Genomic DNA, 20,069 nt, shown 5'->3' with positions numbered 1-20,069 from the left:
GCCAAAGCATTCATATATACCAGAAGGAGAAGAAACGATTCATATCATTCTTTGATTGTTTCCCTCCTTTCAATTAAGCTAAACCATTAAAAAAAAAAAAAAATCAAAGGTAATTTGCGGAATTTTATATGGTGCTATTAGACCCATATTTAGTATATTTTATTCACTAATTTTGATTAATTTCAAATTATAGTGCAATTGTGACTAAAAATTACAATTAGAATGTTTAAGAGGTCAAATTGAATTTGGGGTGCAATTATTTGAAGACCAAAATTTGGAAATTTTTTTAATGATTTAGCCTTTAATCTAATTAAAGGCAATAATAAGTTTGAAGGCAATTTTATCCTCCAAATAGCTTTTCAAAGAAGCATTCTTCAACTCACACACTAAACTCGCTTCTTTATCAAGTAAAATAACTAGGTATTTCTGGTTTTCCGAGTTTTTTGCTTTTGCATTTTCCCATTTAAGGGTGACAAACCAGACTTCCACAACGATAGAAGTCGAACAATCCACAACTACGGAGTTGAAAATTTTTTTTAACCATTTAACCACTGAAAAACTGTATTACATTTGCTATGTCAAAGTCAGTATGCAGCTTCACCTTGTCACATGGACAACACCGAATGGAACCGGTTGATTAGCATAGAATTATACCGTCAATGGTCAGTATATGTAGACATCCTGAGGACCAGCCAGAAGCTGCTCTTGATCCCCTCCATTTCTGTTTCCGCTTAGAACTATGAACAATATTAACAATCCGAACCAAGTTGAACCTCACAAGGCACTTGCAGCATCAACCACACAAAAAAATTGGGGATACATAGCACCGGCTTTCTTTGGCACATCAAATTGATCATATCACAGGCATTTCGACTGCGGCATTCAACAAGGTGAGACGAAAGTGACTTGAAATCCACAGATATGAACTTCGTAGGAAGCAGTCACTAGGCAAAATCTGCAGTAAGGTTGGAGTTCGACTTGGCTTCATTTCACGCAGAAGTCTCAATTGCTAAAAGTCAACTGTTAGTTCCAGATTAAATAGCCTGCAGTCCTCTATATCAAAGTGGAACAAGAAAGGTACATGGTCTTCAAGGAACAGGAGGAGCATTCTTGGGATATCTGGTAGAAGAAGGCATCCGCTGCAGACCTCGTGGGAACTCTGGCTTTAGACGTTTATTTGACATCCCTTGCGTCGGCCTTATCCACATTAGCAAAAGTACAAAATAAGATGGGAATGAGAGAAAAGAAAATGAGAAACTGTAAACGCAAGTCCATACAAATGATTTGGGGTCTGCACTAGGAAAATCATAAATGTGAAAATTTTAGTTGCTACCCAATGATAAAATTATAAACTTTGTAACTTTCAGGCAAAGATGAATGCCTACTATTGTATGTGTTTTTGGCATGATTGATTATCCTCTCTAAAATATGTTGAGTCAACAGTTAAAATTTCAAAAGTTAGAATGCCCTTTTGTATAGTTTGTTTCCAAAAATCTGACAGAGAGACAAAGAGTCAGACAGGATCACCATCAGTCTATCTCATCTGTTATGATATTGAGTAACCTTTTGCAAATCTGACAGGCGATATCTTTTTTCATGTCTCAATAATTAACATAGAAAGCAGGGGAAGAACTAATTATTCAACATAATCTATGTGAAATTACAGACCTTGGGGAACCCTGACGTTTTGGTGTAAATTGCCCAAACATTGTTCGTAGACTTCCAAGGGCCCTTTCAGCTGCCTGAGGAAAACACCCAAGAGCTCAAAAAGATATAATTCAGGTCTACAAGGATTTAAACAAGAAGAAAGCACAAAAGAAGTTTTCGAATATGATAGAAGAGATACCTGCATTTTAGCCTCATCCCATGTTGACCCAATTCCCTTCCCCATAACCTGTCCATCTATTTCAACCTAAAAGAATCAAAAAACAAAGTTACTTTACAATATGGAATAAGAACAGAAAGTCAACTATTAAGCTTTTTATATATATATATATATATATATATATATATATATAACAAAAAGGGAAGAACTGAACGTCTGATGATCCTATCACTTCTATTTATAGCTCTTAGAACGCTCACCAGGAAACAACAATGTCTAGGTTAGCTTGAACTCAGACAAACAATCTTGACCTTCATTTGTCAAATTCTCACTTAATTTCTGTGCAGGGTCTTTAAACCATTAACTCATTGCAGATATAACTAACCACCCAGCCATCGAGGGAATAATTATACAAACTAGATGTTCAAAGTGAAGTTTGGGACAGGTATAATTTTCAATACGTAAAGCCAAGCTCAACACTATTCTGGTTCCAAATTTTAGTCACAAAGAACACTACTATTAAAAATAGGAAACCATGTTATTTCCCCCCCAAAATCATTGATCAAGTTCCCTCAAGAAGAAGAAAGTTGAACAAAAACTGTTCTGCAACTTACTTAACTAGAATGGTCAAAATAATCACCTAAGAAGATAGGTATATTAGAAGTATTAAACCAAACAACTATTTCAAATGCAAACCTGTGCATATACTTCATCTTTCTGTAATGAATTAGATGAGAGCGGTGTCGGTGAGAGAAAATTTAATCCAAGGCCTTCCATCATGCACTGAAACAATAAAATATCAATACATAGCGAATCAAAAATCAGAAAACAACAATAAAGACACATCATTTCCTTGGAACTTACAAATTCTTTGAGTGCAGTAACAGAACCCACTGCTTTCTTAGAGCTGTCCAGCCTTGGATCCGGAAGCCTTAATTGTTCAGAGGCAGCAGAAGATGAGACAGGCTCATCTTTGGGTAGTGGCTGACTCCCAAACGAATTTACATTACCCAGATAACCGTTGTCATTTGCACTAGAATATCTGCTTGCATCCCCATGCATAGCCCCATTATCAGGTTTAGCACGTTGCATATATATGTCTGAAAAAAAAAAAAAATTCAAAATTGTCATTATCATGCAGAAATGCTAAGAGAGAACTTTCCATCATGACAAGAATTTGAGGATGAAGGTTAAGAAAATTGCCTCGATGAAACACTGTACAATATTTATGCTAAAGCTAATATTAAGTCATATGACAAGTTCAAGATATTTAGTATGTCGACATGGAATTGGCTCGAATTGGACCTCTGACTTAGAGCCTAAGGCTCCACTTGACAACCCAAGATGCTGACAATCAACATAAGGAGTTCCATCCAGTGAGCATAATTGACAAAAGGTATAATCAATGATTTAATATTTGTCAAGTATGAATTCTACAGGCCCAAGGTTAGTTGAGCAGTTGCCTAGTACATTGGATAGGCACAACACACTCTGGACAATGGTAGAAAAGCTAACAATAAGTAACTAGACTATATCCTGACACGGTATGCTGGCAAAAGCACGCCGTAATGAGGAAACTTACTAGCCAAATTCTTAATAGAACTCTCTGCTGCAAGACGTTGGGCTTCCCTTCTTGTCTTACCAATTCCTTCACCTACTCTTTCTCCTGCAAACCAAGCCTGCGAAAGTAATGAATGGGATAAGTAGCTGTGCCAATCCCTCCAACACCACACCCCCCCCCCCCCCCAAAATTTCTTTTTTTATTTTTTCAAAAAAAAAAAAAAGGAAAAAGTGACCTATACCACCCCCAGAAAAGGACTCCCCCCTTTTTTAAAACAAATTAAGCAGGACAGAATTGTAAATTTTTCAAATTCCTTGCTGATTTGCAGCGTAAGTGAAAACTAGTTTCTGCTCAAGGTAGCAGTACGCACTATGCATGTGTTTCTAGCACACATTTGTAAGTTGTTATTTGGCCAAGCTCCATGACCTACTATGCAGTTTAGTTTCAATATATTTTTTTATTAGTATATGATTCGATGTGTATGTTCTCTTCGTTACCAATAGCAAAAGCATAGGTTTATCATTATAATAATTGTGAAATTACACCAATTCCTCTCAGATAAAAATGATAAGAATCCGGGTATTCAGTTCAAGTTTCGTTATGAGCCAACCCACCATAACAAATCATAGTGCATGTCAGTTATTTGATTGAAAAAGTAGAAACTTCATCTTTACTGATGGTAATATGAAAATGAAAAAACAAAAAATGAAGCCAAAGAGTGTGGAAAACCTCAGTGGAAAACTGCAGATCTCTGCTATCAACCAATGAAGCCCTGAATTCCACCTGTAAGTTCACATTCAAAATTATATGCATATACATTCAAGAAAAGGAGTGTTTATAAGTAATAATGGAAGATAAGGATATAGTATCTATGAATTACTGGCCCTGGTTTGTTGTCTTTAAATGCAATTTTTCCTCATTACCTTGGCTCCACACTTCATCGCAATTTCCTGTAATGCTTCGACTGGAGTTTCTGCACTTGAGACAGCTCTTTCAGATTCAAAATCAGGATCCCTGTTGCTGGAAGATGATCGACTTAATGGAATTTCCTCCCCTTCAAGAGGAAAAAAAAAAAAAAACAAATAACACCAGTTTAATGTTAGTACAAGATAAATTGAGCGCCATAAACTCACAGAACGCAAACCGAGGGTGGGGAGGACAGTACTTCACAAATAACAAAATATTTTTGAAAGCTAATGCAAAATAATCAGACAAGAAAATAAAAAAACCAAAAGGCTTCCATTCAGATCTGAATTAAAATTCAGAAGATGTTCATAAGGAATGAGAAGCAGTTTGTTTTATTACATTAGCCTCAATTCATAAAGCATTATGCCAGCAGAATAAGAGTGTTTAAATTGGCTTTGCAGTACCCATATCAAATACTGATACACCAATACAGGAGGCTGAAATAACATTGTGGAGCTCAATCTTGCAAATGGCACAGATGGAGTTTGACATATATGCTTTTGTCTCATTGCTCACCTGAGAGAGGATGGTAATTTGCCATTGTATGGTTCGACCTCAATCGATCATCTCGATAAGGTGCCTGCAACTCAAAAGGCATTATTAAGGACTGGTAACGTTACCCTTTCAACATAAAAATTTAAGGGTCAGAATAACAAAGAGAACATGTACCGCTTTTGGCAATCTTAGATTCTCATTAACCATTCCCATTCTATCAGATGAAATGGGATTCTCAACCTTTGGGAAAAAGGACGGATGATGAGGTTGATGCTTTTCAATGTGCATTGGTTCCAATTCCAAAGGAAATTCTCTTGGTACTGTTAGATTCAGTTGCCTAGGGCTCATTTCTTCTTCCACTGGAACCCAACTTCCACGAGATTGCACACGTGGAACTGAAACTTGCATCGATGGTCTTACAGGAATCTGCGATTCACTTGATACATTATCTCTTGTATCTTGCCCATGTTGCAATATAAGAAGCCGCCTCCTTGTATCCGGATCTAATTCTGATTCTGGTACCTCGCCCTCTTCTCTAGCAGGAGAACTTTGTAAGCTTGGCTCTGGAGGACCAACCTGAGCCAATGGCTTAACTAATGAAGCTGCCTGAGGGAACTGGATGTTTGAAAAAGGCATCACCAATGGCTGTGATGTTGAAACAGGAATCGAACTCGAAGAAGATGCCAGTGAATACTGAAGAGCAGGAATAACCCTTGGATCTAAGTTGTTGACAGTTGCAGGGAACAGTGAAGCAGCTGAAATTGCTTCCTGAATAAAAGAAAAGGGTTAAAAAGTTAAAATTACATGTAGATGTAAGCATGTCCAACTACCACAATTCACCATCAACACTCCAGTGGACCTTTACTAATTCACTATGAATATAGAAGATATTGTTGTGATGAATTTACACAAAATAAATACAAATATCAACTTGGCGCAAATCTACCTTTAGTCGTTTTTCGACCTCAGCATCCGCCATTCCATCAAAAGAAAGTGGATCTCTGTGTCCATTTGAAGTAGAAGCATCATCCTAAATGGCACAAAAGTCATACTTGTAAACAAACATCACGGTATAGGTAGGAGATAAGGAGAAGATTTTACCCTAGGTCTATCACAAAAACATAGATTAGGAGGTTATCAACATAATTCCTAATACCGAGAATATCAACTAACCTCTGAAATTAAATAACTGCTCACATCAGGAGGAGATGGAATGTCATTAAAATCATCTTCATATGAAATATCAGGTATCCTTTGAAGAAGACCCTCATCAAATTCTCTGTTAAATCATAATCAATTATGTCATTCCCAAAGAATATCATATGCATGAAAAAATTAGAGAAGAAAATAGTATATAAGTTCCAATAGTAAGAATAAATAGATTAGTCCAGCTTCCAAATGACAAAAAGAGAGAGAGAAAAAAAAAAAAAAAAACAAGCTCTTAGGGTTACATTCTTACTTGAAAAAACCACCTCTAACATTGCATGCAACATTTCTGGCAACACATAATACAGGAACAGCATTATTTGCCTACAATATAAAGAAATATTTAGAGTCCCAAATAGTATGAGTTATTGCTATATTTCAGTTTCCAACCACACAATAAAATGCAAAAAGTTTATACTTCCGCTTGTGGAGCATAGTATGGAGCAAATGCAGGAACAACATGCACCCGGGGTTGATCTTTCTCATCCCACACTTTTAAACGGTCATCAATCACCAATGCCATCTTAGGATGGCAAACTCCATCTTGAAAAACATTGAACAATGACTTCCTCAAACCTGTAAATAACCAAGAAACTAAGTACTGGCAGAATTTACATTGTCACCAAATAGGTCGAATCACTGAGTACAGACATTGATAGTCCAACTTAACAGCCAGATGGAAGAAATGAAAGCCGTCTCTAGCTGGATCACATCACTTACCAGACTTGACACACACAATCCGGTCCAACAATTCTTTTGAGCTTATTAAATTTGACTCTGGATCAAGAAGCCTCCACATTTCTAAAGCATAATCTCGTTCAGCCATTGTACAAACATAAACCTCAAAACGCTTGCGCCCTCTAGCAGTCAAGTAACTCCTGAGATCTTCCCATGCAGGTCTCAACCTCACAAGAACACTGGTATCACGAATCTGCAACACAAAAGAGTTATTTGAAAATTGGATGAAAATCAATGCATGTGCATGATACAAACTAAAACGCGAATATATGTGTGTCAGAACCATGCAGTCGAACCCACTAAAAGACGTTACACAAAATTCTGCAAGCATAACATAGTATAGTAGGCTCTAACATATTATCACAAAACTACTGTTGTATCAATATATGTGTACATGACAGTTGAAATAAAAACCCATGCTAAAATACCAAACAAAACTTAACACCTGATACAGTGTGATTAAAAACACTAGTGCAAAAGAACTCTAAATCCATGATTGAAGCTAGTCTTACTCTGAGATTCATTAAGCCCATACCTGGGGGTTGATGCGTGTCAAAATAATATTCCTCTCCTGTAATCGTATCAATGGACGCACTATGGTTTGATGGTTATCAGACAAAGCTGGGACAACCTCGAACTGGGTTTTGATCACCCTTCCATTTTCAATAACCTGATCATTTTCCACATATTGCTTCAAAATAGTCTTGTCATCTTGATAGCGCTTGACCTCTGATAGCATACCAGCAATACGTTGTGGGTCCACCTCAGTGTTTATTTTCCGCTGCAAAGCCTCAATTCTATCTTCAAATGAGCGCATTGTGTTTGCAACTATGAGAGTCTCATCAAGATCAAACACAATGCCAAGACATCTGAGGTTCAGCATAACCAGACAAGAATTGTAAAGCCCTGCTGAGACATTGAAACCCCAGAAGCATGGATACTGCCTTTCATTATTTCTAGAATAAATTGCCACCAAATGGAGCTCTTCTCCTCCGAGTGGCACTACCGCAGTCTGGAGACACCATGAGCTAATCACAATTACTATCAATAAAAAAGAGAGAGAGAGAGAGAGAAAGAGAGAGATGCATTTGCATGAACATGAACAGACATGATAAGAAGAATAGGCATTACAAAGAACAAGAGAATCATTTGAAAAGACAGAAGCATAACAATTATCAGAACTCATGTTTCAAATTACAAATCACAGACAAATTACAAAAATCTCCATTAATATCCATGTCATAAGTCATATTTCCTGGAATTTAAGACTAGACCAAATCCAATAGGGCAATAACAGAAAAAGCTTTCATGCAAAAAGCATTTAGCGTCCATTTCAATTCTAACAGCATACTCTGCACAATGAGACATGGACCAGCAATTCGATCTCCATGTATCATTCAGCTCAAAGTCCCACAGGTAAGCAACAATATCATAGAAACTTTATGGAGTTTAAGGCTCTGCATTCTTTCAGCATTTTTCATCTAAAAACCCTAATTTTCCTGTAAAAGAAAATATTCTTCAGCAGACTGGTAAGACGGAGTTGTCCTGCTTACTTGCATGACAGTTCCATGAAGTCATTCATGAAATTGTAAATTTCTGGCAGTTCTCATGAACTTAGATTAGAAGTTCTACGAATAGCTTCACCAAAATTATCGATGTATATATATGTATTAATATATATATTAAAAACAAAGTTCAGAACCAAATTAATTAAGTTCAATGAGTTCTTAGAAATTTATGGATCAGTGGGAAATTGTAAAAAAAAAAAACATTCAAATTCAAATGGGCACTTGTCCATAGTCCAGAGTCCCCTTTGCAACAAACTGAACTGGGTAAAGTTTGGAAATTTAAAGTTCCGTAGTCTGGATACTTATTTCATTGCTTTTCTTTTTAGATTAGATTGTGGCAGGTCCTTTAAAATTAGTTGGTGTGCTTTAATGCGATACCTTGTTTTCTTGGATACAGGAGGAGTGCAAAAGATGAAGCGGCGTGTCAAGAGAGAGCGAGTTCTTGGACTCCATTTTGAAGCACATCCCACATGTAATGGTATGTAGCACTGCCAGTGGAGGACACCTCTCACTGGGTTGAGAGAAGTGGCTTATTCTGATTTCCTTCCCCATCAAAATTTCATCAATGAGTTTCTTCTTGTTGTTCTCTTCTTCTTGTTGTTGGTGTTGCTGTGGATATATTTCTACTTCTCCCAGCAACTCCTCCCCCTTATAAACCGCCGATTTATACATCGTCCAAAATTCTATCATCAAAGTCAAAATCTCCGGTATTTATCTTCAAATTTTCAGCTTTTCAATATCATCAAAATCCATTAGATTGATCCAGTTTTTGTGAAATTAAACGAGGCCGAGAGAAAATAACAAAAGAAAAATCAAATTTATGGATCTTGTTTGCTCAGATTTTAAGAAAATAGATAGATCTATAAATTGAGATGATCCAAATCCAATCCCTAAAAACAACAACGATCTATCGATAAGTGATATGCTCTTTTTGATTGATTGATCGATAGACAGATTTACCAGTCAAGCAATATAAGCGAAAGATGGTGCTAGCTAGGGTTTGTATTTTGATTGGTTTTTGTGTCTAAAATTTCTCTTTTGATGATGGCAGAGAACGAGTCTCAAAAAAGGAGGAAACCCTAGATCCAGATTGCGAAAGGTCAAAAAAAGTACTCCACTGCGTAATGGTTGATTTGATAATACTAAAAAATTCAAAAATATATTGTAAGGTGAAAAACCAAAACTTAACCACTTTAAACCTTTCCTTCAATCATCTAATTACAGATTTTTTTTGTCAAAATCAGTAAATTTTTTCATTTATATAATTTTGTATCTTCCTATTTTAATCAAGACTACGTAATATGTGGTCTCTAAAACTCTGACGTGTTAAATACAGAAGGAAAAGATTCTTTTTCTTTTTCATTTTTTGTAATCGACATACCATAATTTCTTTTTTTTTTAAGGTTCTAAATATGAACTTTTTTTTAATAAAAAATTTCTATTCAAAAAAAGATACCGTTTGTGAAATTTGAAAAAATCCGAAATATTCTTAATCATTGATAATTGATTTAATAATGATATTATTAAATAAACTAAGATTTTAATTATTTTTATTAATAGATTAAAAAATGAGGCTATTATCCTACCATTTTAGCAAATTATCCTAATTAATGAAATTAATAATTTTTAATAATTGATTAATAAAACTAATATTACTATTTTAACATATTATTCTAATTAAGTCTTTTAATAATTGATTAATTAGAATAAATTTTGATAAATAAAATGAATGATATTTCATATATACAAATAGAAAAGATAACAAAGAGAAAAAAATTTTAAAATATAAATAGTGATAAATTCACGAAGAGTTTATAATGGTCGCAAGTTATTTTACAAATTGATTACTACTTATTTTTTAGCATTGATTGACCAAACCTAAATAAGTTCGTGTTACATATTTTTCAATTTCAAAAAGTATCTTAAGATAATTTAAACATGGAAAATAAAAAATAATTTTATAAATAAAAAATACAAAACAAATAGCTAAAAAAAACATTAAACAACATAATACAATCAGGAAATAAAAAAAATCAAATTTTAAATTTTATTTTCATCATTAAAATTATCAAACTAATTGTCTAACATGGCATGAGTTAAATATAATTTTTTTATTGAGAATAGTAAAATTTTATTTGTTAACTATTTCTAATAAAATTTAAAATCATACTATTAAAAGGTTGTAATTCGTAGTTGTTGAAGCAAATATTTTCAAATAAATTATAAAAATCCTTTAATTCACAACTATTAAAAAAAAAAACTCACTTTAAACACAATTAATTATTTAATTCATAAAGTTTATTAAATTCAATTAGTTATTCTTCAATCAAGTTAACAATTTTATTAATTATTTTCTATTAAATTCTAATTTCTTTTATTCATGCATTATTAATTATTTTCGGTTTATGTATTAATTCCTAATTTAGCTAAGTCCGAACTTCTAATTGAGCTATTAAAATCCATATTTATATTATACATCATGTTTGAAAATTCAACTATTGAATTAAAATGCTAAAAATCACACATACTTGTTTTTATATCTAACTAACAAAATCATTTCTATTTTGTTTTTTATGTGCAATTTCTGATTTTGAATTTCAAAAAATGTTTTTATGCGCAATAACTGGGCTATACACGGCCCAGACAGTGATTCTCGCATCATCGTACTCGCACCTCACCTACGAGCTCAAATTCTCAAAATGACCAAACTACCCGCAATAATAAAAAAATAAATAAAAGAAAACATTGAATTTCACAAACAAAAGTCCGGATCCAATCCAAACCCAAATCCATATCAGAAAAATCACCCACTTAACCAACAAACGGCCTCCATGCTCCTTCGCTTCCCTGTCTCCCGTTGTCCTAAAGCCCACCTTCTTCAGCTTGACACCTCCATGGTTTTGTATTACCAGTGATAAGAGATTTGAAATTTTTTCCCCAAAAAGCCCCTTTATTTTCCAGCAATGCCAAATTCAATCCTATACTTATCCTGATAAACGAAACAAAATTCAAATATGATTGTTAGAACGTATGGTCGCCGAAACCGGGGCTTAACAAGAACCTATTCCGATACCATAGACGACAACGTTTCCGACCATTCATTCAAGGACGACTTTTCTCTTTCCCAAGAAAACCCATCTCAAGATTTCTATAGTTTACCTTTCTCTTCTCAAGAATCTTCCTCTCTCTGGCCTTCCTTCGATCCCGATCCATATAGCTTCAATTCTTCCCAAGGAGGTACTTTGTCAAATGGTGTTGCTTCAAGAAAGTCGAAGAAACCGAGAAATGGCAAATTGCAAAAACCCGCCCGCAAGAATATTAATTCTAGGTCTTTGGTTCCAGTGACTTCGACTTTAATGGAGGCGCAGGAGTTTGGGGAGATGATGGAGCATGTTGATGAGGTTAATTTTGCGCTTGATGGGCTGAGGAAAGGACAGCCTGTTAGGATCAGGAGGGCCAGTTTGTTGTCTCTCTTGTCGATTTGCGGCACTGCACATCAGCGGCGGCTCTTGAGGACTCAGGGGTATGCGGGTGTATTCAATTTTGAATAATATTGATGGGTTTTGGGTTTAAACATTGACATAGTGTTGCTGTAATTTTAGCGACTCTTTTTTTTTTTTTTTTTTTTTTTTTTTTTTTTTTTTTTTTTTTTTTTGAGAATGGATTTTAGCGAGTCTTTGATATTTAAGTTGGTGAACATTTGGAACTTGCAAGATTTTGGACGAAGTGTATTTTTTTTTAGTCTTTATGGAAAAGAGTAATAACTTTTTGGGTAGTTCCTTTCGATTTTGAATTTTTGAAGCGTATTTTAAGGTTGTAGAAATGGTACTTGGATTTACCTATGATTTCATGAATTGCGTTGTAAGCTTATGTTTGTGGGGAGGGTTGATGTATATTCATGTGTCTTATTCTTGGCTTGCAGATATTAAAATTTCATTGTGTATGTTAAACTTCTGAAGTTCCCTGCTTTCAGGTTGGCAAAGACGATAGTTGATGCTATTTTGGGTCTCAGCTTTGATGACTCATCCAGTAATTTAGCTGCTGCAACTATTTTCTACGTTTTGACGGCTGATGTAAGTTTTTCTGCATGGTTGATCATAAATCTATTTAAAGCTTAGGCAGCTATATTTGAACCCTTTGCGTTAATGGTTTTCTTCACTCAATCAAAAGTGCTGTCTGTTAGAAAATATAATTTTCAATTTTCTGTAAAGGCATGAAGAAGTACAGAAATTTGTTATGCTTAATTTTTATCACACTGTTTTTTACTACTCATGCTTCTTGATTGTTGCTCTAGGATATAATATTTAAATAAATGTTTTTATTTTCTATGGACTGTAAACATCACAATGGGGAGCCTCTTGAATCCAATAAACGAAGTCAACTGGGAAGCGGGATAGGTGTTTTGGTATGTGAGTGTTAGCTTGGACATTCTGGCAATGCACAAGCATGCCTTGCAATGAACATCTGAGCAAAATGTATATAAATGATACCAAAGTTTCTATATGGGAAGATTGAAAGGTGAGTTTATATGATTAATAATATTGGCTGTAAAGTTTGAGAAGTTTTCTCAAAAGAGCTGGTCTTAAGCAAGTTCTAAATGCTTCTTAGATCTTGCAACTGGTTTGCTTTATCTGTAATAAATGAAGCTGAATAGTACCTATTCGGCGGTTTAATATGTGAGAGAAAATGCTTTCTGTAAGTAATTTGTCCAAGCGTGTGGGCGTTCAAAATTGTGTTGGTAAATTGATTTTATGGTTTTTTTTATTTGACCCTCTATATTTTGCTAATGCTTCAAACCCACTTTAGGATATGATAATTAAATTAGTGCTTTTATTATGTTTATCAATTTTATACTTTGTTTTTAATTGCTATTACTTTGAACATAGCAGATATTGGAACAAAAGATTCATATAGCTGACCCCAACTAGTTTGGGACTAAGGCTTGATTGTTGTTGTATTAAGTTTATTATATGTTGAGGTCCTTGAATAATTTGCTTTCATGTTTTATTGTTTCTTTTCTTATCAAGTTTGACTTCCCCCCTTTATACATTTTGCACCCCATAATAAAGGTTTGGATATGTTTAATTTTGTCATTTTTCAGAGCCAGGATGATAACATTTTGGAATCACCCAGTTGCATTCGTTTTCTAATTAAGTTGTTGAAGCCAGTCATTTTGACTAATGCTGAAGACAAAGTTCGAAATATTGGCAGTAAGCTTTTATCATTGCGCAAAGATAATGATATCTTAAGAGATACATCTAAACTGGTAGATTCCAGCACTAGTGCTATTTTTGCCAAAGTCCAAGAGATTCTTGTTTGCTGCAAGGACATGAAGTCAAACTGTGAAGATGCTAATGGAACAGAGAGGCCAGAACTGAACCAAAAATGGATAGCTTTGCTGACAATGGAGAAAGCTTGCTTATCTAAGATATCGTTCGAAGGTATTCTGGCTATCATCTTTTCTATTATATGCATAAGAAATTAATAAATTTATCACTTCTATTGTATGTGCTTGTATTAGGATCAAATGTCGGTAATGTTCCATGTTGTTGAGTAATTTAATTACAGGATGAGTAACAGATATTATCAATTAAAGTATGAATTTCTATATTGGTGACCATTTAAAGATATTAATATAACACTAATGGTTTTTTTTTTTTTTTTTTTTTTTGAAAAAGAACCATTGCCTATTAATTGCTGTGAATTTTTTTCTCATGTAACTGGCTAAATGCTCTTTGTTCATCATATTTGCTTCAACCACGCATGGTTTTTTGCTCATTTTCCTGATACACACTTCACTTGCAATGGGTTTGTCATTATCTCTTGAGCCTTAAATTTTTTTTCCCATCTGTATACTAATAGGTGCTTGAGGTAAAAATTTCTAACCCAACTTGTGTCGTTTCTGAATTTGTGCTGCATACATTATCATCATCTCACGCCTAAATGTGTATGGATGTGTATATACACATTCTTCACTCTCTGTCTGTATTTTAAACTTTTGCTGATTTTTATCCCATGGTGTGGTTTGCATTCCTTCAGATACACCTGGCATGATAAGAAAGACAGGGGGCAACTTCAAGGAGAAGTTACGGGAGATGGGAGGACTCGATGCTGTTTTTGAGATTGCCATGAATTGTCATGCTGTTATCGAGGTGTGAGCTTGTATGTTTGTATAATCTCATTATTGGTTTTGTTGTATAGTACAGAAATGTTTTGAGTGAGAAAGTCCAGAGATAATGTTGCTTGAATGATTGAGAACATTTCTTATCCCCTTTTCTCGACTTCTCATATTAGTATAACTGAAAACTCTATTCCTGATGAGTAAAGCTTTCACAGAGGTGTGCTGAAGTGTGCTACCATACACGTCCATTGCATCACATAGGATAAACTTCAAATTGTTTCTTCTACTTCCACTTTTATCTTGATAGGACTGATGTGAATCAGTCTCTTACTCTCGCTTTTCCCCTTTCTCATTCTTCTAGCAATGATTTTTGCAAAATAGAGCTATCCTCCTTTCTAATTTCTCTGGGGGAACTTTCTATTACGGGTGCAAGTTTTTTTTTTTTGGAGAAGTTGATTTTTGAGCACAAATTTATCTGCAGAGTTGGACAGAACATGTTTCGCCTACCATAGGTGATGCAAAAGATGACTCAGGTTTGCAGAGCCTGGTGTTGCTATTAAAATGTTTGAAAATCATGGAAAATGCTACATTCCTAAGTAAAGATAATCAGGTAAATCTTACAGCAATGATGCCTTGTTAATTTTGTCCTCTTCTTATTCTTCCTCCAGTTAATAAAAAACTTAAATGGCCATCTGCTGCTGGATGATTAGATCTTAATTCACTTTTTTTTCTCAATGTAGAGCCATTTGCTTGGAATGAAAGGGAACTTAGATTCTCATGGATACCGGCTTTCTTTTACAAAACTTATTATGAGTGTCATAAAGATTCTGTCTGGTAATATTACCTTTCTGCTTTTGTTTCTTTATGGGTCTAGGTGGGGTGAATTGATGTAATTTGTATTATAATGGATGATGGTCTTGATTTCTAGGTCTTTCTCTGCTTAAAAGTTCCTCTCCTGCCTCTGGTGGTGGTAAATCTTGCAGTCTTTCTGACAGCAGTTATCATGCTTCTGATTTGGCTTTAATTGCAGACCACAGAGGTACTCATTTATTTCTGCCTACTCCTGATGCTTGTTCTCTTTTACTTCTGCCTCATCCTGGGGCTTGTTTTCTTGTTTCTCTTTAGTGATTGATCAATTACTCTTGCAGTAAATGGCAATGAAATTATATCCATCAGTTCTTCAACAGATTATTGTGGCACAGAGAGGAATTTTTCTGGACGAAGCTTTAGCATATCTCAGAAATCCAATTCCCAGTTTAGTTTTACTGCTTCCACTTCTGAAACTACAGCTACATTGATGAATGATGCATGCCAGTTAAGGATGAGGGTCCATTCTTCCATGTCCAGTTCATGTAACACAAGATCTAATAGTGAAAAACCTGTAAATAATAATGGGTTGAGGACAAAATTTGCAGTTCCTGAGAGAACTAATTGTAATAAAAATAACAAATGTGAACTCGTAGATGATAATCAAGATCCTTATGCATTTGTTGAAGATGAGATTCAGCCCTCAAAGTGGGACTTGCTATCTGGGAAGCAGAAAAAACATCGATCTCGAGATTATAGTGCTACCGCAAGAGACCTTGAAGATAGGTTTCAGTGTCGGCTAATGAGCCAAGAGGAATCAAGCAATGGTGAAAATTGCCAACAAAATTCAAGAAATGTGGACCATTATCCTTCGCAGTTAAACTCGTGCAGTGTTTATGAGGACGAACATTCTGGTCTTCTTGCAGACTGTCTTCTTACTGCAGTGAAGGTGTTCATCAAATCCACTATATTGATTTCTTCACATCATTTGGCTTTTGTGTTAATGTATCTTCTTGGCAGGTTCTAATGAATTTAACAAATGACAACCCTATTGGCTGTGAACAAATTGCTGCATGTGGAGGATTGGAGACTATGTCTTCTTTGATTGCTGGTCACTTCCCTTCATTCAGCTCATCTGTGTTCCTATCCAGTGAGATGAAAGAGGACAATTCAAGTATCGAACTTGAAAATCAGAATGATAATCATCTTACTGATCAAGAGTTGGATTTCCTTGTTGCTATATTGGGCTTACTGGTGAACCTGATCGAGAAGGACGGGCATAACAGGTTAAACTTCTTAACAATTTTCCGTGGACCTGCACATGTTATTTGCGTGAGGCAATTGGTACATGGCTTGAGAAAAGTGTTGACTCTTGGTATTGTTGACTGCAGGTCAAGGCTTGCAGCAACAAGTGTTTCATTACCTAGCTCAAAAGGGTTAGATGAGGAGACTCACAGGGATGTAATTCCACTATTGTGTTCAATCTTTCTAGCCAATCAAGGAGCAGGTGATGCAGCTGATGCAGCTGGAGAAGGAAATGTGGCATGGGTGAGTTATAAATTATCAATTATGGAGTGCTTTGTTGTGTTGATTTCTTTTAATAGTTTTTTTTTCCACCTATTTCCTATTATGTATATATGCGCAATGTGAAATGTGGTTGGGTTTAGTGTGTGTATATTTCACTATTTTTTAGTTGCTGAAAATATATTCAAAGAACAAATAGGTGATACCTGTCAAAGGTTGAATGGGTTACTTCTGTTCACTAGAGCATCAAATGTTCAACTTCAGAAAATAAAATGTAATTAACATCTGGAATATGCATGTTGTTGCATACAGAATGATGAGGCAGCTGTGCTACAGGGAGAGAAAGAAGCTGAGAAGATGATTGTAGAAGCTTATGCAGCACTCCTACTTGCATTCCTTTCAACAGAAAGGTTTATCTATTGCTACCTCACCACAATTCTCTCTTTTCAATTGTTATGTTTTGCTATTTGTCTCAAACGTCTTTTGTTCCCATGACAGTAAGAGAATTCGTGATTCTATTGCTGATTACCTTCCAAATCATAGCCTGGCTGTTCTTGTTCCTGTTTTGGAGAGATTTGTGGTATGTGTTTTGTTCTTTGATTGTCCTGAATATAAATATTGGGAATTATGCAGATATAAAATTGAGAAATCATTTACTATAGGGAATTTTGCATTTGTTTAACAAATGTTAATTCTTCTTGTTGCAGGCATTTCATTTGACATTGAACATGATTTCGCCAGAGACTCATAAAACTGTGACTGAAGTAATTGAATCATGTAGGATACCATGAAAGCTCAAGAAAATGCAAATTTTGTACAGCCTCTTGCCTTCTTTTGTGATAAACTTCTGTTGTATACAACTGCACACTCTATCATTCCTGACCATCAACCTGAACTTTAGTCTGATTTTTTTCCCCTTTTCTTTTCTTTTTGCCCCTTTTTACACTATTCTTTTTATATGGAGCAGGCTGAGACGCTTGTATACGAAATGATAGTAGAATCAAAATATATTCCTTTGTGCATTATCTATGTAATTTGTTAAAGCTAATTTATCCCCTTCGACCCATTTGCTTCCTGTTTGCAAACACGCGCTGTTGCTTTGCTTTCACTTGCGATTTAAAGGTGTGTAACCAGAGCACTATATTGTTGTATCCGTTGCTAGTGAAATTTTGTTATGAGAGACGTTCCTATGATTCTTCGGATTTGCTCTGGTAAAGCTCAGAAATTATATTTCTGAAGTCCATTAAATTGATGAAAATTTCTGTGGTCGAGGGGTCTCAAGAGTTTAGACCTCACTACCAAAACCTGCTAGATCAAATCTGGTTGGCAATAAGTAGCTACTTAATTGCCATCTTTTTGAACTTTTCTATTACGTCAATGTGCTAAAAAATTATTATTGAAAACTCCAATGGTTTACAATACTGTGCGACAAAATTGAAATAATGTATGCAATAATAATGTGCGTGAATTTCATGCGTAATTAATATGATAGAAAATAAAATTCAATTAACTCAAGTAATATATTAATCAAAATAACTCAATTGAGTTTGAAGAACATGTGAGAACTAATAACTTGGTCATTTAAGGAAAGTAGGAACTCCTAAAATTTTTTCAAAGTGTAAAATATGTTTTCAAATTACTAATTTCTATTATTACGTACGATTTCTTTCAACGTTTGATCTTTGATTGGATGCCTCCATGAAATTCATATGAAACTGAATTACATTAAAGATTTCAACTTGGGTAGAAAATGCAGGATGTCTGTCACCACACAGTTTATTTTAAACAGCTTTGATCAAGCACGTTTCTCGAGGAAGCCGATGATAAGCTGATTAATCTGATCTGGGTATTGTTCTTGAATAAAATGGGTACCATCTGGGAAGCTCTTTATCTCAAAATCAGAAACATAATCCTTCACTTTACCACTGGTTAAGTACTCCTTAATTCCTGGGAATTTAAGGAAATAATCTTTCTCACCTATTATTAGCAGCACTGGAACCTCAATTTTTGGATCAGTCAAAGTGAAGTCTACTCGCAGTCCCCTACAATAATACATGCAGATAGATTACCAGTGGCTATTAGTATCAACACACAAGGCCTTTCAGTTTCAAGGAAAAGTATAAATCTATACCTTTAAGGGACTTGCATGGGAGAATCAAAACCAGATTTTTCATATGATGTTTCATAGACCACAATATCCTCATTGGTCAACCGTGGAGGCAGAGGTGTTGATGGATCCACCAAATCCATAATCTCCTTATTTGTATCTGCTATAGGAATTTCACTTCTTGAGAAGAGAATGTAAATATTCCTCCATACAGTTCTCACGTCAAATCTGCTAAAGTCAGCCTCAGCTCTTCCAGGTTCCTATGATGGAAATATTACAAACTTAATAAGACTTTTTATGATTCCAGAAAAGAAAACTAAGATTTACCATAAAATTACCTTCCATCTTGAGATGTAGAAAACTTCAGGAAGAAGGTCCTTGTACCGTTGAGGTTGGGTATAAAGAATGGCACACCTAATGACACAACTCCTGAAATTCTTGTTGGGTGGAGAAGATAGAGCAAATAAATAGGCCAGGAACCAAAATCTTTTCCAATCAGGAGCGCCTGCAGTAATTAAAGATTGATTTGACTTGAATAAGATTTGAAGATAAGTGCTGTAAATCTGAAAATAGTATCCTTATTTACCTTGTGAATCTGGTAATGATCAAGGATCGCGATTGTGTCCTCCACAAAGTCATCGAAGGACGCCTTTTCGGGTTCTGGATGATGCTCAGATAATCCATAGCCTCTTAAATCTAGTGCTATTGCGCGGTAGCCAGCACTAGCAACTGCAAGCATTTGGTGTCTCCATGAATACCATATCTCTGGAAAACCATGTATGAATACCACTACCGATGTTCCTGCAAATGAAAAGAAACCTTTTTTTTTTTTTTTTTTTTTTTAACTACTGGAAAATGAAAAAAGGAATTATGTCAGAATTGAAATTAAGAGTCAATTTAAACCAGTTCCAATTTCTGCAATATGAAGCTTAACTCCTCTTATGCGTACAAATTTGTGCCGTATCTGATCCATTCCGAGAGACAGATAAAGAGCCAGAGGGAGAGAGAGTCGAGTTATTACAAGCTTTGCTTTATATCACCGTAGATATTTTAAGTTTTATTTGGAAGTTGGAAAGTGATACGGTAACGCAGTATAACAAAGCATGTATGAGGTCTCTGTAGTCTGTAGCACAGTCTTTGCTGGCCCAATG

General features: G+C 35.1%; 3 protein-coding genes across 4 annotated transcripts; 1 reads left to right on the top strand and 2 right to left on the bottom strand.

Moving 5' to 3' along the window:
• Positions 1-396: 396 nt before the first annotated feature.
• Positions 397-9,490, bottom strand: CPL1 (C-terminal domain phosphatase-like 1). Of its 2 annotated transcripts, XM_089716362.1 has the most exons (18): positions 8,738-9,490; positions 7,327-7,803; positions 6,774-6,984; positions 6,472-6,629; positions 6,307-6,377; positions 6,021-6,126; positions 5,794-5,877; positions 5,022-5,615; positions 4,869-4,932; positions 4,310-4,440; positions 4,116-4,169; positions 3,408-3,504; positions 2,690-2,925; positions 2,522-2,608; positions 1,847-1,912; positions 1,669-1,742; positions 1,082-1,197; positions 397-1,009 (listed from the first exon to the last, which is right to left on the bottom strand). In XM_089716362.1, the coding sequence occupies exons 1-17, from the start codon at positions 9,047-9,049 to the stop codon at positions 1,089-1,091; spliced, it is 2,931 nt and encodes a 976-aa protein (XP_089572488.1). In that variant the 5' UTR covers positions 9,050-9,490; the 3' UTR covers positions 397-1,009; positions 1,082-1,088. The 2 variants fall into 2 exon arrangements, with proteins under 2 accessions (XP_089572488.1, XP_089572487.1); XM_089716361.1 differs by having other exon boundaries at positions 397-1,197; positions 8,738-9,489.
• Positions 9,491-11,124: 1,634 nt separating this feature from the next.
• LOC105649513 (wings apart-like protein 1) lies at positions 11,125-17,836 on the top strand. Its single transcript, XM_012236176.4, has 13 exons — positions 11,125-11,882; positions 12,333-12,432; positions 13,461-13,800; positions 14,399-14,511; positions 14,962-15,090; positions 15,221-15,314; positions 15,409-15,519; positions 15,629-16,236; positions 16,308-16,573; positions 16,679-16,835; positions 17,124-17,221; positions 17,310-17,391; positions 17,519-17,836. Exons 1-13 carry the CDS (start codon positions 11,374-11,376, stop codon positions 17,600-17,602), a joined length of 2,691 nt encoding a protein of 896 aa, XP_012091566.1. The 5' UTR covers positions 11,125-11,373; the 3' UTR covers positions 17,603-17,836.
• A 476-nt stretch (positions 17,837-18,312) lies between these two features.
• On the bottom strand, positions 18,313-19,948 carry LOC105650137 (epoxide hydrolase 3). Its single transcript, XM_020685329.3, is given in 6 exon segments — positions 18,313-18,853; positions 18,943-19,178; positions 19,257-19,312; positions 19,315-19,423; positions 19,505-19,719; positions 19,822-19,948. Coding segments are annotated over 6 exon segments (933 nt in total). The 5' UTR covers positions 19,892-19,948; the 3' UTR covers positions 18,313-18,606.
• Between the last annotated feature and the right edge of the window lie 121 nt (positions 19,949-20,069).

Source organism: Jatropha curcas, chromosome 11, assembly GCF_041381405.1.
Source record: "Jatropha curcas cultivar XTBG-Jc1 chromosome 11, XTBG_Jcur_1.0, whole genome shotgun sequence".
Taxonomy (NCBI): Eukaryota; Viridiplantae; Streptophyta; class Magnoliopsida; order Malpighiales; family Euphorbiaceae; genus Jatropha; species Jatropha curcas.
The sequence above is the reverse complement of the archived record's forward strand: the minus strand, read 5'-3'. Positions and strand labels throughout refer to the sequence as shown.

Bases quoted from the DNA above. Each gene is read 5' to 3' on its own strand.
- LOC105649513 (XM_012236176.4), top strand. From the start codon at position 11,374: ATGATTGTTAGAACGTATGGTCGCCGAAACCGGGGCTTAACAAGAACC. The intron at 11,883-12,332 runs GTATGCGGGTGT...CCCTGCTTTCAG, and splicing joins CGGCTCTTGAGGACTCAGGG to GTTGGCAAAGACGATAGTTG. The intron at 14,512-14,961 runs GTGTGAGCTTGT...ATTTATCTGCAG, and splicing joins ATTGTCATGCTGTTATCGAG to AGTTGGACAGAACATGTTTC.
- CPL1 (XM_089716362.1), bottom strand. From the start codon at position 9,049: ATGATAGAATTTTGGACGATGTATAAATCGGCGGTTTATAAGGGGGAG. The intron at 5,616-5,793 runs GTAGATTTGCGC...TCTTTTATTCAG, and splicing joins AGGTCGAAAAACGACTAAAG to GAAGCAATTTCAGCTGCTTC. The intron at 1,913-2,521 runs GTTTGCATTTGA...TGATTCTTTTAG, and splicing joins AAGATGAAGTATATGCACAG to GTTGAAATAGATGGACAGGT.